At 46.5% G+C, this 17,034-nt stretch overlaps 2 protein-coding genes across 11 annotated transcripts in view; one reads left to right on the top strand and one right to left on the bottom strand.

Moving 5' to 3' along the window:
* Positions 1-124: 124 nt before the first annotated feature.
* Positions 125-1,070, top strand: LOC11175925 (uncharacterized). The gene has a single exon (XM_003435912.2). It carries the CDS (start codon positions 265-267, stop codon positions 952-954), a length of 690 nt encoding a protein of 229 aa, XP_003435960.1. The 5' UTR covers positions 125-264; the 3' UTR covers positions 955-1,070.
* LOC5667753 (homeotic protein female sterile) overlaps positions 1,058-17,034 on the bottom strand; it is a 66,898-nt gene continuing 50,921 nt past the window's right edge. For 6 of the 10 annotated variants that reach the window (XM_061642889.1, XM_061642892.1, XM_061642893.1 and 3 more), the window contains 2 exons: positions 11,477-11,660; positions 1,058-4,149 (listed from right to left, as the gene is read on the bottom strand). In XM_061642889.1, coding sequence (XP_061498873.1) covers positions 3,671-4,149; positions 11,477-11,660 — 663 coding nt within the window. In that variant the 3' untranslated portion in view covers positions 1,058-3,670. Of the gene's footprint in view, positions 4,150-10,170; positions 11,120-11,476; positions 11,661-17,034 lie in introns of those variants that run through there. The other 4 variants (XM_061642896.1, XM_061642897.1, XM_061642895.1 and 1 more) reach the window with 3 other exon arrangements.

The raw sequence follows: 17,034 nt of genomic DNA, 5'->3' as shown, positions 1-17,034 counted from the left end.
AGTAAAATGAATAATTAAATAAGTGAGAATCGTCCATTGTTCGAGGACGGCAATTCCCAGTGGAAAAACTACCACATGACGCGAACAGTGGAAAAACAAAGTATTGGAGCGTAGCTTATAAACAGCTGACCGTTGACCGGGTGTTTGCAAAACAGCAACAAACGTAAACAAACAATCACAAAATATCACTTTCCGTGCTCGTTCACGAATATTCTGTTAATTCTGTAGTAATAAGACTAAAATAAAAGCACAAACAACTTCAAAATGCATAGAACCAGCGGTACGGCCCGATCCATACTGTCCGAGATAAAGATGGAGGTCGATTCGCACACACAGCCACGGGCCGGCTCCTCGAAAGCCAGTACCGACGACGACGATCTTTACGAGGAGGAATTTACGCTGCTGGCCGATTTCGACATATGCCTGGACGTGGACGATCCGAACCTCCACATCAAGGTGGTCGGAATCGATTCCGAACATCCCGTGATCCAGGTGAACGACGAGGTGTACCAGGGCACAACGGACTTCGCCTTCGGCACGAACGTGTTCTTCGAAAAGGATGCCAAAGCGACGGCGGATCTGGATCCGGTGTTCGAGAACAACATCAAAGACCTGTACCGGCACGTGGGCAGTACGGATAAGGTGCTGCGGATGAAGCGAATATTCATCACCGCAAAGGAGCAAGACGCCCGCGAACAGCAGGACCACCAGTCGTCTGCGGCGAGCGAACGGAACAGTTCGGGCGATGAGACCCGGCAACCGGACGGTAGAAAGAAGTGGGAAGTCAACATGACGTACGAGGAGGCACTGAATATGCACCTAGCGGAGGGCAGTGTACCTAGCCGCCGCATAACGGGGACATTAAATGGAGAGGAACTGGTGCAAAATCGCAACATCAAGGGCGAACCGATGGATGCTGAACATGATGATGATGATAATAGTGGGGATGTGTAACAACACATGAAAAGCGCCATTCCTTTACGCATTCGTTAAGTACTCCCCGGAAGATTCTTTCAAACTCCCGCGTTCCACGTCTGCAACAAATACACTTTTTACATAAAATGCATTAAGACTGTCTTGTCGATAGGTTTATTTTGTATACGTTTTATATGCATTGTATATGTGTAAAAATACGCTATGAACGAACGGCTAAGGAATTTGCGGAAGGAGGAGCGGGAAGTGGCGACAACACTAGAACGAAACTTTCCATTTTTCCCGCCAATCTCGGAAGGTATTACACTACTTCACACACGCGACCCATCTCTCCGCTATTAAATGGAGGAGACGGGGATGGGGAGCACTTCCTTAAAATTGTAGTGTAATTTCTTAGCATACTACTACGAATACGAGTGGAATATGAGTTGTATGGTAGAAGAGGGAGGGAGACGACCAAGAACACTGATAAGCGAAAACCGAGGGAGAAAAAAAACTCCCCCCCTTTAAAAAGCGTCTTCACTACTCTATCACAACACGTCGTCGTAGAGGCAGCAGCAGGCTTACTTTTGGCGGTGGGCTTGGGGTAGCATTACTTCGGCAGACCCCACACCTTGGTGTTGGTCCGGCAGTGTTTTCGGTAGTAATTATTGCTCGCTTCTCTCTTCCCTTTCCTTCCGTGGCTTCAATTCCAGTACTGCAGGCATGTGTGTGTGTGTGTGTGTCTGTGTTACAACTAGCACCGATCATCATCAGAGACGCCCCGTGTGTGTCTCGTTGGTCGTGTTGCTACGGTTTGCAAGTCAACGAACAAATACGAAAACTCCCTCTCCGTCACTTGTCTTTTCTAATTCCTAAGCTTAATCACATGTTCATATGCAAAACGGTGCTACTACTACTGCTACTGTTGCTGATGCTGCTGCTGCTGCTACTAACTGCTAAAAAGGGCGCGCCCACACACACTACACTACCACTGCACGCACGTGTCGATCGTGGAGAGGGGATCGTCCTCTTATCATATCGTTTCCGAAGCCCATTTTTACTCTCCTTTTTTTTTTTAAATCCACGTACGTTAACAAAAACCACACAAATATCGCACCGTAAGCGTTGCAATGTAAAATGTAATATGGATAATTGTGGCATCAAATAGGTAAGCGCAACACAGCAGCATGATGATGCACACGAAGCTGATGTTTGCGGACTGTTTTTTTCTACGTTCCTTTCCTTTCTTTTCATCAGCACAGTTACCAGATATTGCATATTGGCGTGCGCGTGTGTGTGTGTTTTTATGTCCCAAAGCGGTTCCATACATTTTGGCGCATGCTTCTTTTCGCTGTGTTCTATACATTTCCAATCCTTAAAAAAGAGCAAAACCCTTAACCTAACCCGCCTATCGCAGAGACATCAATCATTTCCATCATTGGCGCACGGCAACATCGAGCTGGTTTGCGCAACTTCCTTCCTTTTCCGTATAAATTTTCACAATAATAATAGTTATAATATAATGATAGCAGTAATACGAGTTACGAGTAGTGATAGTGTAGCAATAGTACTTCTTACATCCTTGACCTAAACTCTTGTTTTGCTCTCACTTCTACGAAGGAAACGCTACACGCTCTTTATCTTACCTCCGCCCTTAAGCGTTTGCCGCTTTCTTATCGTAAAACAGGGCGATACGACCAATCACAATAGTGTTGCAGTGTTTCGTGCTAAGCTGTGTGTTTATTCGTTTTTTGTTTTGCATTTTTGCATGGCTCTCTCTTGCTCTCTTTTCACTTTCCGCAAAGCAGCAAACCTAAAAGGAGAAGAAAAGACGTCGTGCGTACGACTACTAAATGTACCCGGGCACAGGCAGCTACCGATATCCGAGGAATGTGTGTTTTTAACTTTAGTATTTTTCCCTTTGACTTTTGCTTTGCGTTGTTCCTCGTTCTAAGCAACGGGCAGCTGGAAAACGATCATGCAACACATCGTCCTCGATCGCTATGCAAAAGCGTAACAGCGTGTCTATAATTTCTGTATTCTCGCTCTCCCAATCTCTCTAATTAGTTCATATAATGATGTCACAACGGAGGGTGACTAAAGAAGGAAGTTCATTGTGTGGATGGTGTGTGTTTGTGTGTGATTTTTGGCCACTTCTTTCATGACGGCACACGGGTGTACACGTGTTCATCCTCTCTTTCAGTAGGGATGTGTGGATGTAACTCCAAACACAATAATCCAGAAAAGAAAGAGAAAAATTCATAAAACTGCAAAAAATGGAATGTTTTTCACGTTATATGTTCAATTACAGACCACTACAAAAGAGTACAACTGCTAAGCGACACTCGCCCACATGTCCCGTGCGCCCCAGCAGTTTGGGACACACAGCAAATGGACTTAAAATGGTGGAAAATTTGCAATTATTAGACTGAAACTGTTTACATCCCGGGAAAGCAACGACACGAGCGCTGCTCCAAGTCGACTTTTGCCAATGAAAAAAAAAAAAACCCCAAAAGAAACTATGTATATGTATCGTTTCGGCACACAAACCGACAGAGAACCGGATGTGGCGATCTGCGATCTTCGCTTGATGGAGGAGCCGCTATGCTTGTCCTCGCGCTACACTATTACACTGTGTGTGTGTGTGTGCTGTCGTCTGCAGTTCGATTCAACTAAAAACTAAAGCATAAACTCTGTACAAAATGTATGTGTGTGTGTGTGTGCTGGACCCTGTGTGCGAAGGTGTGTGCCTGCCCTAGAACAGCAGATCCGTAACGCGCGTGCCCTGGCTCCAGTTAACCGTCTGTTCGTCCGAGGCCGGCTTAAGGTACTGAATGCTTTCCGGTTCGCCCGTTGCCCCATTGAACAGCGCATCGCCGTCGGCTGCGCCGGTTCCGCCGTTCAGGAGCAGGGTGGCACCACCGTCCGGTGATCCGCTATGGCCGTTGCTGCTGTGCAGACCGTTGCTGTTCGATCGGTCCACCGGATGGTGATGACCGTTCGGTACAGTGTGCGGCAAATGCTGCTTCTTCTCACTGCTGGTTGAGGATGAGGCGGATGTGGCGGAATGATGACTATTGCTGCTGTGGTTCGAGGCGGAGGTAAGGCTTCCGTTCGAGCCTGTGCTGCTGGCCGTACTTGCTGCCGACGGGGACGGTGTACGGGTCACACCCAGCTCGAAGGTCGTGTCTATGGCGGCTTTAACTGGGGTATAGCTAGCGAACGGTGCAGAACCTGCAAACGATGTGAGAGAGAGAGAGTGGAATGGGAAAAGAAAAGTGTAATTAGTATAAAGGTGTACTAATTGTGAAGGTTTGATACAAATAGAATAAAATTAGCAAAACAAGAGAAAAAAAAGAATCTAACTCATTTCAAGATGCGCAAGACAACGAAAGACAACTCCAACACACACGCGCGTTCGGCGCCCGTTGCTTCTAAACAATCGATTCATTGCCGATTGGAAGAACGACTAGCCGCGTGGTGGTAGTTAGTGTAGACCGCGGTTTCTGACGAACCGTCCGGAAGTACACGGTCGTTTCGGGAGCACGCAGCACGAACGGTGCCGCTACCACCACCGGGCCACCAACTGGACGATGCTGGCGCAGGGGCTGGTGGTGAAGGTACTGAGGATGATGGTTGCGGTGCGGATGGCGGTGGCGTGCTCTCTGCTGAGCCCACCAATTTTCATGCCGCACCGCTGTGGTGGTGGTAGTAGTTGGTGCTGATGCTGCTGCTGCTGGCCCTGTTACTACTACTGTCTGTTGGTTAGTTTGGCTCGCTTTCACCAGTCGCGGCGGCGCAGCAGTAGGCACCACCACTACCGGGCGACGGTGGCCAGCCAGGCCCGGAATGCTTTGGTCGTGACCGTGGTGTTGTTGGCGCTTCAGGACAGCTGAAGATGCGCGCGTACAACGCGTTGGCAGCGTGTGGGAAAGAGGTCAGGTATGAGTAAAAGAACACAGAAGCAAATTCTTCGCTGGGGTATTATTCCCGAAGGTATGCGCGCGAAATGGTGCGTATGTGATTGACAACGCAGCGCGCAGCAGCGTGTGCAAGGTAAGGCTGAGCTTGGTTGATGTTGGGAGGAAGGAAGAGCAACAGCAGCAAGAAGGAGAAATTAGCTTAGAAAGGCAGGGCGCGTTATGGCCAACGTGTGCTTAATCATGATTCGCAGGTGATGCACAAGAGAGAGAGGAAGAGAGAGAGAGAGAGAGAGAGAGAGAGAGAGAGAGAGAGAGAGAGAGAGAGAGAGAGAGAGAGAGAGAGAGAGAGAGAGAGAGAGAGAGAGGGGATGGCATATTTTGCAACCCAGCGCTACTACTAGCAGAATGTTCATGAAAAGTAGCATCAAGATCGTTTCCCCTATATGAATTGAAAACACAGGAGAGGCGATGGGATGCATTGTAGCAGAACTACTATGAGATAAAATAGTTACATTTGGGCCAGGAAAACATGTTCATTAAACCATCTTTATCTTTTTTTTTCATTGTCTTACAAGATTATCAATAATTAATTATATCATGTATGATCTGACATTCACATCGGCCGTGGTTCAGAAGAGAATCAATCTTGTCCGGTCTTGCAGAATTCGTTGCACCTATCCAACAGACCACCGGGCCTTGAGATCTAGCAAACGATTAAGATTTAATTTAAACCTTTCCTGTTACTGATACAACTAATCCTCTTCTGATTTGGTCATTTAGAATGAAGATAGGATATTATATTAACACGTAAGGCCGCGGGGCCACGGGGCTTTCTCAAGCTGAGAAAACGTTCTTAAGCACTCATTTAAGTTTCTCAAGCACTCAAAACTTGTTCTCAGACTCAAGCCCGTGGCCGTCGTCAGTTTTTCTCACTCTGAGAAACTGATATAGACACTCAAGCTTTATTTAGAGCTTTAAATAGAAAAACAGTTTTTAATCGCATATTTTTTTAACGATTTCAATTATAAACATTGAATACATTTTCCAAAGTGATTTCCGATCAACAAATAGCACAATTCTCCATATTTCAGTTAGCCGATCGCTGCATCGTCGACTTTCTCAAAGATTCTCAAAGATTCTCAAAACCGATTTTGTTCCGATTCGACAAACGCTGAGAACGAGGATTTCTCAAAAGCACTCATGAGAGCTTGAGAAAATGAGCGCTGAGAATCCTCATGGCCCCGCGGCCTAATGTCGCTGATATGGGTGATATCAATGCTCGTTTTATTTGTGACATATTGTTCGATTAATTTTACACAATCGCGAGCTCGTGTGTGAGTGTATGATATTCCAAAGCACTGCAACACACGTTAGGAGCAACATCAATCACAATAATGCGATAAATCACCTGCTTCTAACCTCAAAACAACGGGCACGACACACATACTCCCCTACGCCCCGCCTCATCGAAGAAGTTTGCCAGCAACATCACCGTTTCCAGCTGAGTGATCATCAATCGGTCACACATACACACACACACATACGAACAAACAAGCTACAACTCCAAAAAAGCTTCCACAACGGTGGGTGGCTGAAGCTGATGTTAGTTTGCCGGCGCGTTGTGAGGTGTGGCGCACAAGGGTGATGTTAATGTAGCTTCCTCTTGCTCTTCCAGCTCCTCTTCTCATGCATACCAGAATCGGGAGGAAAGCGGAGTGATTTACGGTACTTTTTTGGGGTGAAATACCCACACACACACACACACACACACACACAATATGTGGAGCCATAATTTATCGAACACCGATCGGGATGATCTTGCCCCGCGTGCGTTCGGTTGGTGGAAAGGTACCGTTTTGAGCTCTTTTTTTTTGGTTGGTTTTCTAGCTCTTTCAATGCCCTCGCCCCTCCTCTCCTCGGCCACCGGGACCAATTAGGCACAACCGAGTGGGGCCAGAGAAGATGGTGGGAGAGCTGCACGGGGTCGCTTCATGCATCATGCATCCCGTTCTATTTTCCTTGCTCTTGTGGTTTTGTCATGCTGTGATACACACCCGTCCGGGGGTCAGATGAAACGGAAATTTTCTCCGGTGAAAGCCGTAAGCTGCACTGCTTGGACGTGGCCTTGCCCTCAAACCTGCTGATGAGTCGTCCATTCAAGCGTGCCTGCTGGCTAACTTTTATGACAAGCAGCGCTCTTTCCATATGACAAATATGCGATCAAAGCGCGGTAGCTGCTGCAGCTTAGGTGTGCGCAAAAGGTTGTAGCAAACGCACACGATCATCGTGCCCAGTACGCACCCGTGTATTCGCCGCCATTCTCGATTGGCTCTGATGTGTTGTTATGCTGCGCGTACTTTGCGATACACACAAAACTAACCAACTTCCCGATGGAAAGCGATACTGTGTGCTTCTTTGGTGTGTGTGTGTGTGTGCTTTTCCCTTTCTCAACTAATACTTTATTTTCACTGTCTAAGCGCGGCTGCGGACGACGATGTTGGCCAATGCAAGTGAAAATTAAACAAACACGTTCAGCGCGATCGCATGCCACCGACCTCACCGAGCAAAAGCAGCAGCAACAGCAGCACCAGCGCCCAAAGATGGGCTAGACAACGACGCGATCCAAGGAGAGTAAAAACAAACTGCGCCTGCACACATAGGGCTCAATTAAAATGCCGGACCATATTTCCTCCCCAGCTCACACACTGCATCATCATCCCCCATTTGTACTTTTCCCCCCCATTTTCCCAAACAGACGGCGAGCCGGTGAGCGAGCTTTCGATGTGTCTCGTGTGGTGGCACGCCTTGTTGGGAGTGAAATGCAGCAAAAGCTGGACATGGATGCATGCCGGCAGCATCAGCAGCAGCAGCAGCAGCACTTGGCAAATGGGCATACCGTGAAGGCAAACTATTTACACCTCGTGCTTTGGATGATGGCGAAAATTAGCTCCGTTTGTCTTGGAGGTAATGTATTGCTAATGGGCAATTCGTTACTGTTTCAATCTAATCGTAGTTTTAAGCTGCTCGATCATGCGACGTACCAAATGGACCTAGGAGTTTATACAAAAACCTTTCCACAGTGAGAGAGAGAGAGATAAATAATGAAATCAGTTACATCAAAGCGAAAGAGGTAGATTGAATGAGTTTTAACACGAAAACTTTGCACGATAAGCATCTTACTGTTTAGATTGACAGCCATCATATTCTAGGCGACAAAGCAATCCCCGTGTTGAGGAGAGAGAGAGAGACCAATAGAACCTTGGTTAATGAGATATTGGTCGCGACGTGCTAATGATGCGTCATCGAAATGCTATGCAACACCAGAACACAGTACAGCCTAGACAACAGACGACACACGCGTCAAGGTTGCGAGGTTGCAATGGAGGAAAGAACTCCTATCCCACCGTGTCGCCATGGTCCCGGCGTCGGAGGTGTTCGGGCGGTGCGTCGAAGGGAAGCCTCACTAACAAGTCTGTTTCCGCTTTGGCGACACACCAATAATCTTACCCTCGGGCTTCCTGTCAATGTTACACACACGCCGAGAGCTTTTGGGCCACTCGTTGGGCGACCGCTTGGGCGGAAGCAACGAAGAACGATTTCCTTCGCTTAAGTACCCGGGGCACGGCAACCCGAACGACCGTCTCGAGGTGGATAATTTAGCGCTGACTGTGCCCTGTGCCGATTGTCATAGCATAGCAAACCTCAACCTGAACCGGCAAAAGACCACAGCGAAACAGTAGTTTTCACGGGCTGGGTGCGGGACAGCTTCTACTCGGCAAGTAGACGTGCCCGTAAAGCTTTCACGTGGTTTTGTTGCCAATGTTTAAAGTGAAAGAAAAGAAACACACACACGGACAGACCAGTGAATGTCTCTTTTTTTTCACTCGATGAGACTTTTCTTTGCTAATTTTTTTCTCTCCCGGCATAGCGAATAGAGGTGGAAAAAGACACACACACACACACACACACATACACACACACACACACACACACACACACACACACACACACACACACACACACACACACACACACACACACACACACACACATTTCCCTACCCAGTTGGCCGGGCTTAACCGACACATTCGTTGTTCCGGAGCTTACGGTCGTCGGGTTTGGCCGGTCGGTCTTCCTAACGAAGTGGCCACCGTGCAGTGCTGGACACGCATTTTGCGCTCATTAACCCAGTTTTTTTTTGGGGGGTGAAGACCATTCCAGTTGGCATGCATACAACGTGCGAAATAATACGTCAGCAGGTGGTCAGACTGCAATGTGCCATCCCCTAGGTATTTTAGTACCTCTCCTTGTTGCCTAGTGATCTTTTTTCTTCTTCTCCTGATCAAACCCATAATAAACCATCACAATTAACATTTTCATTAAACAAATTGCGTAAAGAAAACCATGCATTGGCGCTTCCTTTTGGATGCACTTTCTCTCTTTAATTTCTTTCACATCTTCACCTACTGCGCAAAACTAGTTAATAAACTGAACCGTCAGCAGCCAAAATTGGAAACGATAATCATCAAAACAAAGAAAGAAGTTGACGTCAAGCTGGTGCGCGCACGGTGGTGGTGATGACAGAAAAAAACCAACAAATTTTCCGTTTGCAAGCGATCGCACACACATACCTACGATTGCATCACACTGCGCGAGCAGGCGGTGCAATTGCACTAATAAAATGCAGGCCGCAGTTCCGCAGACCGGAGGGCTGATAAAAGTTTCATTTTCGTTTACGAGACACATTCGCCACCAAACCCAATATTGGTGGGAGATGATCTCGGACAGACGGGCGGACGACAGCCAGGCAGATAGATAGATAGGTGGGTGGTTCCGTCATTGTTATAGCACGGTACTCTGCAGCTTCTTTCTTCCGTTCCAATCAGTCTCAAATTTCGGATCGAATTACAGCTGATGCAATATTGCAATATCACTTGGTGTGCGGTCATCCAATGGAGGAAGCGACAGCAGCTTCGGTTGGATGGGCCCTCGCGTTCCCGGGATACGGATCTCGAGGTTGTGCAATTAATTGAGCCCACTCTTGACAAGGAATATAAGCACTGGATGATCATCGGATGATCGCTTTGTGTGTGCTGGTGGCGGCCGCTGGCTGTCCAGCGAGACGCGACCGTGCAAGTGAAGCTGTTCCTGATGGCGTGCCACATATCTGATGGCAGTAAAGGAAGATGAAACATTCTGACAACCAACCAAACACCTCAAGCTATAGCAAAAAACTTTATCCTACTGGAGAAAACGTCTAGGAGTGCACACCTTTGAATGTTCTTAGTACCACTCGCACGTAGAACAGAATAAGAATAAAACGAAACCGAAATACTTTCAGAATATTTTAGTTATTTATTTACGTTAATCAATATAGCAAATGGTATACTGCCACATAAAATGCTCGAGTAAAAATCGAGTTTTGTTTCGCTTGCTTCTATTTTGGGAGCATGTTTATGTGTTCGTTATTGTTTACTCCAAAAACCGGAAGCAAACTAAACGTTACCTCGGTAGTAAGGGGTAAGAGTGGCGTTCTATCGGGGCAATAAAGAGATAGTTAATAAACCATTTTAATCATACGATCGTACATCTTCTTCATCTTAAATATGTTGGACAATTAATTTCAAATTCTGGATTACATTAACGCCTTGTGAACTTGAGAGTTCATGGGCCAATCTCTTAACCTATCAAAACAACTAAAAAGCAGCGCATCTTGATATCGAAAACAACTTAAACACAAACACAAATCCAATGTGATGCTCACTCTTAACAAACAATTATTTCTTCCAAACTGAACGATAAGAACGAATAAACTAAAAGTTACTATTCTACCTAAAGCGTGTAATAAGAATGTTACAATAGTACAGATGTTTAAGTGTGTGTTTGTGCTTGTTATGCTCATTTGCTTACCGAATCACGACGTTATCCCAGAATGAATGTCTAGCGATGGTGGTTGGAAGGAGTGTGAGTGGGTGGTGGTGGTGGTAGGGCAGTATTCGGGTGCGCGCAAGTAAGTGCCGACAGTTTACGCAAACGGCCGTTTAGCAGCGTAGAAACGAAATTACGAACGCACAAAAGTGTTACTGGACACGACGACACTCGTCTGGCTACTACTCTACGGGTGAGATGGAGGATCTTACGGGAGGAGAAGCGGATCTACAGCTGCTACGGAAGGACATGCAGAGGAGTTTTGTGGGTATGGGTGTGTGTGTGTGTGTGTGTGCGTTTGTCCGTAAAGACATGCCAGGGAGCCGCACTCTAGGAGCGAAAGGAGCAGGATACTTTTGTGACAGGACATAATCGAGAGAAGGGAAACAGAGGACGAGAGAAAGAGAGAGAGAAAGAGAGGGTGGAGAGAGAAACAATTTAACGGGATTTGTTGTTCGGTTTCTGTTACGGGTAATGTTAAATCAACTATTACTGCCTAAAAGAGCATGTGACGATGATGATGATGATGATGATTATTATAATGATAAACGATGTACACAGGTGTACCCGTGAGACTTAGCCTATTGCTTGCCCGATCCGAGCGATCGGAACGATCGGATCGTGTTGGAGCACGCGGGAAGGATTCGGCGGGAAGCAGGGTTCGTGGACCGGCGGCCGGTTGGTGGGATGGGAAGGTGTCGGACACTTACCAAGTGGCACCGAGGAGAGGAGTTTGTTCGTGTGCGAAAGGAGCCCGTTGTCGGCGAAGGCGCTGGCACCGTTCGTGTCCGTCCCGTTGTCCACACCGTCGAATCCGTTCGTCTCTTCCAGCAGCGACGTTTCCGACGGGTACTCGTACGTGGAGGTAAGCGAATCGTCGAACTGAATTTTGAACTGTAAATGGGAAAAAAAGCAAAGAAAAGGAAAATTTAGATAAGTTTTGAAATATTGATCTATGATGGTACGCAAGTTTTACGGGGTTTTCCAGGAGTTCTCATAGCTGTGCGACACTTTGTTGCCTCATTCTTACTTGAAATCAACTTAATGTAATGGGAATTGGACTCTATAGCACCCTTGTTGTAATCAAATAAGAATTTTAAAGGAGCCTGTTCAAAAAGGGTTCCATGTAGTCCAATTTCCATCATATGAAGTTCATTTCCCATGGAAAACTCAAGAACTCATGGAAAACCCTATATCCCCACAAGGATTTCGAGGATGGAAAACGCTTTCGCGTTGGTTCGCGTTGAGCTCACGTACACTAAAACCCAAACAGCAAACATTAATTATATCGTTCGTATTATTGAGGTGTAGCCGTCCTATTGATTTTACAGCAATTAAACACTAAACCAAAGCAATCGTATCGAAACAATCCCCGGCAGGGCAAACAGAGCAATGCAACAGAAACTGAACTATTAATTACTGCTGACCCACGCCACCCGGCGCACATGGATTGTTTACACAAAACGCCAAAGGGGAGGGGGGGGGGGGAGAGAGTGATAAATCCAGGGGATCGTAAATTTACAATGACACCACACAGGCACAACCGCACCAGAAGCTTGCAAATGCTGTATACTTTAACGTGTACACAGCCATCGTTGTGGCCGCTGAGGGTATCGCACTGTACCCGGTATCAATTTCATATCGGCAGCGCACACATGGAAACGTTCAGGCAAGCGTCGGATTGCCCGAGTGGCCGAAATGACCGACAATTGGGGCACTAACAAAATTCAAACCAACGCACCAAAACCCAAAAGTCAGGACGAGCGGCAGGCAGAGCGGATCTCAGAGACACACAGAGTGGTAACAACAACAACATAAAAAAAAAAACGCAAAAGCACACCAGCGATAGGAAGGAAGTTTTTATTGTGTGTGCGCGAGCGAGCATTCATATTGGCGCCTACCACAAGGGGGTAGAGGATGAACGAGGGGCAATGGAGGATTGTTGTCTATCGCTGCTTTTTTGCCTGATGATTGAATGTGGGTCGCGAAAAGTAAAAATTACAACACCACACCGGGGGTAGCAGCAACAATACCGAGCAAAAGCTTGCCTTCTCATTACACGCTTACCCGCGAGCGCGGCGCAGCGTTGAGAGTGAGATGGTTACAGCGTTAGCCATTGGAAAGACCGAGTGCCGAGATACACACACGGGGCATGCATTGCCAACATGCTCTCGGAAGCCCCAAAACAATTAGTGTTGTCTACTGGAGAAGGGGGGTGGGGGGACCGACCCAAACAACGGGGATGGTGGTGCCGTCCGAGTAGGCGCAAAAGAGCGCTAGGCGAGATGCTGGATGGTGGTGGTGGTGGTGATGAAAATTGGTGGAAAACAGAAGTAGGGAAAGCAAGCATGCAGTGTGGCCCACAGACCGAGGCGCGCGTGTTCGGTTGCCGCTGGAAAATACAAACGAGTCCACCATGCGTCAAAATGGCTCCCCCAAAGCCTCCACCAGCTGCGCCAGGCGCTGGTTCCACCCGTTTCTCTTCTCTGCCCAGAGAGAGAGAGAGAGAGAGAGAGCGAGAAAAACAACAATAAACAGCATATGAAAAGGAAGCAACAGAAGAAAAAAAAAACACATCAACTATCACCCACTTCCCAGTTCCAACTCCATTGGGTGGGTGGTGGGTGATTGGGGTGCAAAAAAAAAAAAAAAAAACAGTGGTACCCCACCCTCACACAATCCACAGCTAACCCACCGATAGTGTCGAGTGTGTGTGTGCGTGAGTGTGACTGGCTGTGTTGCGTTATTGTGTGGTCACTTCCGCCAGGCCAGCAGCGGCGGCGCAAGAAAAATCACATCACAGCTCTTCATGCGTCTCGGCACTCGAACGGAGCGTGTTTTTTTCAGTATAGGAAGTGTACAGCATAATTGGGTTGCATGTATAGAGTTGTGGATGGAAAATAGTGTCAATGTAGAGATTATGTTTCCTCTCCCTTCTTCCCATCATCCCTTGCAGCAGCGGGTGCTTATGACCTATCAAAACATAATTTACCACTGTTAACTATATTGTTTTCACTGTTTTCGTTTACGCCCCCCTTGTTGGGCGTGGTGGTGGTGCTGCTGCTGCGTTAGTACTTTCTTCTGCTCCTCGCACGCAGCATCACACGCTTGATTCACTTTATCATTTGCGCCAGAAAGCGTGTGCGCGTTAGAGTACGTCTCCTCTTCAGTGAGTGGTTGTGTGTGCGGATAATATATGACCTTTTACTTGATTTGTTTTTTTCTCTCTCTCTCTGTGTCTTCTGCTTCCGGTGTTGATCCAGCTTGACTTTTCCACTATACAGTGCAAAGACAGGGCGACGGCTATTTGTCAGTGATACTTCACCGGAATTAAAATGCATAATTTAGAATGGTTTATGAGGAAGGACACATAACTCACTCTCTGTCGCTCTCGTGCGATGTTCCCGTTTCCGGCAGCCATAGCAGAAACCGGCCACGTTTTGGAAGCGAAGCAAAGAGCGGTTGAGTTGGGGATGCAGTTTTATTGACGTTTGAGAGGACATTTCTGACAAATCTGTGCAGCTTGCTGACTGAATATTAGCAATTATTATTATAATTTATAGCCCATAAATTTATTTCTCTCCGAAACTAACGCTAAGCTAATAAAAGCTTTTGCAGAAGCTCTGTTTGTCTTTTTCTCTTTCTCTCTTTCTCTCTCGTTATTGTCCAGGAAATGATTAATTATACGTAGAAAGCATTCTGAAGCAAACCTACCGAGAGTAAAATATTCCGGCAAACGGAAGTGCAAAAATAATTAACTTTACCACCACCACACCGATTCTCAATAAACAAAATCGAGCTCAATCGAGGACTGGCTATGTGTATGCAGCAGCATATTCGAATTTGATTGCATACATTAGAAGCACTCTGAGCAAATGAGTGCCACTTTACCCGCGCGCTGCTCGTACACGCTCAAAGTGCCTCTGGAAGTCAATTTGGTCAATCGGTGTACACACCACCCCGTTTGCACACCACAAAAACCGAACCGATGTAACGGGTATTATGCTCCCCGGGAGCATTTGGTTTCGTTAGCGTCCATTCCCTCTCCTCGAAAGCGGGGAGGGAGTTGGGTGGAAAATAAAATTCAAATGGAAACCAATCAAGAACATCAATTTGAGGCAGATTCTTTTCTACGGTATTCTCCTCCGCATGCTGCTCCGAGTGCGAGCATTGGGTGAATGGCGGTAAAATCTTCTTAGAAAACAACCCCCCAGTTAGACTCGGATGCGTCTTTAGAGTTCAATGGGGTACTGACAAACGGGTGAGCACACACACTTACAGCTGAACTCATCAATAAGATTTCTTTGCTGAAATGAATGAATTGATTTTGAAACGAATGGCCAGCATGATGATGGGGGTTTTATGAGCAAGAATCTGCTTTTCTCAAGATGACAAATCCTACTAGCAAGTGCATAAAAATCATTCAATAGAACACGAGTTATGCAGGGTGGAACGGTGGATCAATTGAAAAAAGAGCATGAAATGGAAGATCGAAAGGGAAACCCTCTCTATTCATCTTTTCCACTGAAATTAAATAAGGGCATTTATGTAAGAGGTTGTAACACATTTTGAAGTAGAACGTTAATTATTTCGAGTGTACGGTATACAGTGTGCATTTTGGAGCAATAGCATTTTGGAAATGAATAAATCAGACTGAACTTACATTTAATAAGCAGATTTTGGACAACCTTCAGGGATATTTTATCAAATGAAACAGTAGTACGATAATTCTTCATTAGTTGTATAAGAATCATTGTATTCTGAATTCTGAACAGGGAACTTCTTGCACACAAACAGAGCATTTCAAAATTGAAAAGTAAACCAGCTGCACCACACCCCAATCACAGTACATTTTACACCTTCATAAGGATCCGCATGGCTGCAATTTAATACCATAGCAATCCATTTCCATCCAGTGGACAACAGGTCAAACAACTTCACTAGATGTGATCCTCCTCCTGTTGTCCCGTACTACACCAGCAACCTGCAAGAATGGTAATCTCTTCTGACACTCCATATTTTCCCAACCCAGGCACGATCGAGCGATTGACGCAACTCGAACCAGTGGGGTTTTTGCACATTTGCTGTTGAGTATACGCGGATCGACGCCTTACGTGACTCCTTAATGCCACCTCTCCCCTGTGCCTCCTAACCTTTCTGCTCGGGCGCGTGTTTCCTTTACAATTTATACGATTCTGCACAGTAAAGCCCGCTCTCGCAGCTTGGTCACGCGGACAGAGTTCAGCAAAACTTTAAAAAGTGGATTTCAATCACGACCAGCAGCGTAGAGAGCGATGAAAAGGGGAGGGGCACTAAACAAACAGGAAAGAAAGGGGTAAACCATTGATCTGCAAATGCAGCCGTGTGCTGTTGTGAGTGAGTGGACTGCACCCGTGCACCATGACATTACTTAAGTGCATCGATTTGTCCACCCGGTCGACGATATCTATTGTGACAGTTCAAGTGGAATCGGAACGTTTGCGCACTCGCTATCTTTACTACAAACTGCTTCTCTATTACAACCCGTAACCCGCAACCAACAGCCGCACACCCCTGCCCTCGCTGCTGAACACTGATACTGGTGGAACAGAGGTACGAAAAGTAAGAGATGGCGCAATCAATTCGATTGCACTGTAACCCACGAACGGCGGAACGTGCAAAACCCCAAATCTCTATTCATCACACGACCGATCGGAAAATGAAAGTGGTTGCGATTACATTGCCAACACACAACCTCCTCCTGGGTAAAGTGTAACTTTCCCAACATAAATGCACATAACAAAAAGTGGGCAAAGCGGGGGCATATTTTGTTGGTATTTCGATGGGTATTTATTTTTACGCATTTGCACTTCGTTTGCGACTTTCATTCATATTCCACTCACATGGCCATTAAGGATGAACGTTGATGTAATCGAAAAATTGGTAAGTACAACTAGGCGGGCGTGTTTTGTAGTAACCCCGCCACGAATTTCGTGATGCGCTGGGTGCGAAAGTTTGTTGAACTGTCCAGGCTGGTCTCTGATGTCACTTTCTGTGGCGCCAAATACCAAACAACGTGTCCAACGTGTTGGATTGGCTATTTGCTCAAAATATACCTGTTTGTTTGCCCGTCCTACTAGAAAGTTATTTCATTCGTAAGAGGGAAGTAAAGGTACAGCAGATTTTTAATCAAGAGCCACTAAGGACATTGGGTTAACAGCTGGTCAATGTATCAAAGGCAACCACCTGGTTTGTTTGATCGAATCGTAACAGCATGACGCTTTTCCAT

The sequence above is a fragment of the Anopheles gambiae genome, chromosome 2, assembly GCF_943734735.2.
Source record: "Anopheles gambiae chromosome 2, idAnoGambNW_F1_1, whole genome shotgun sequence".
NCBI lineage: Eukaryota > Metazoa > Arthropoda > Insecta > Diptera > Culicidae > Anopheles > Anopheles gambiae.
Note: the sequence above shows the minus strand (reverse complement) of the source record. Positions and strands in the feature narration are given on the sequence as shown.

What these genes read in the sequence shown, in the direction of transcription:
- LOC11175925 (XM_003435912.2), top strand. Translation starts at nt 265, where the DNA reads ATGCATAGAACCAGCGGTACGGCCCGATCCATACTGTCCGAGATAAAG.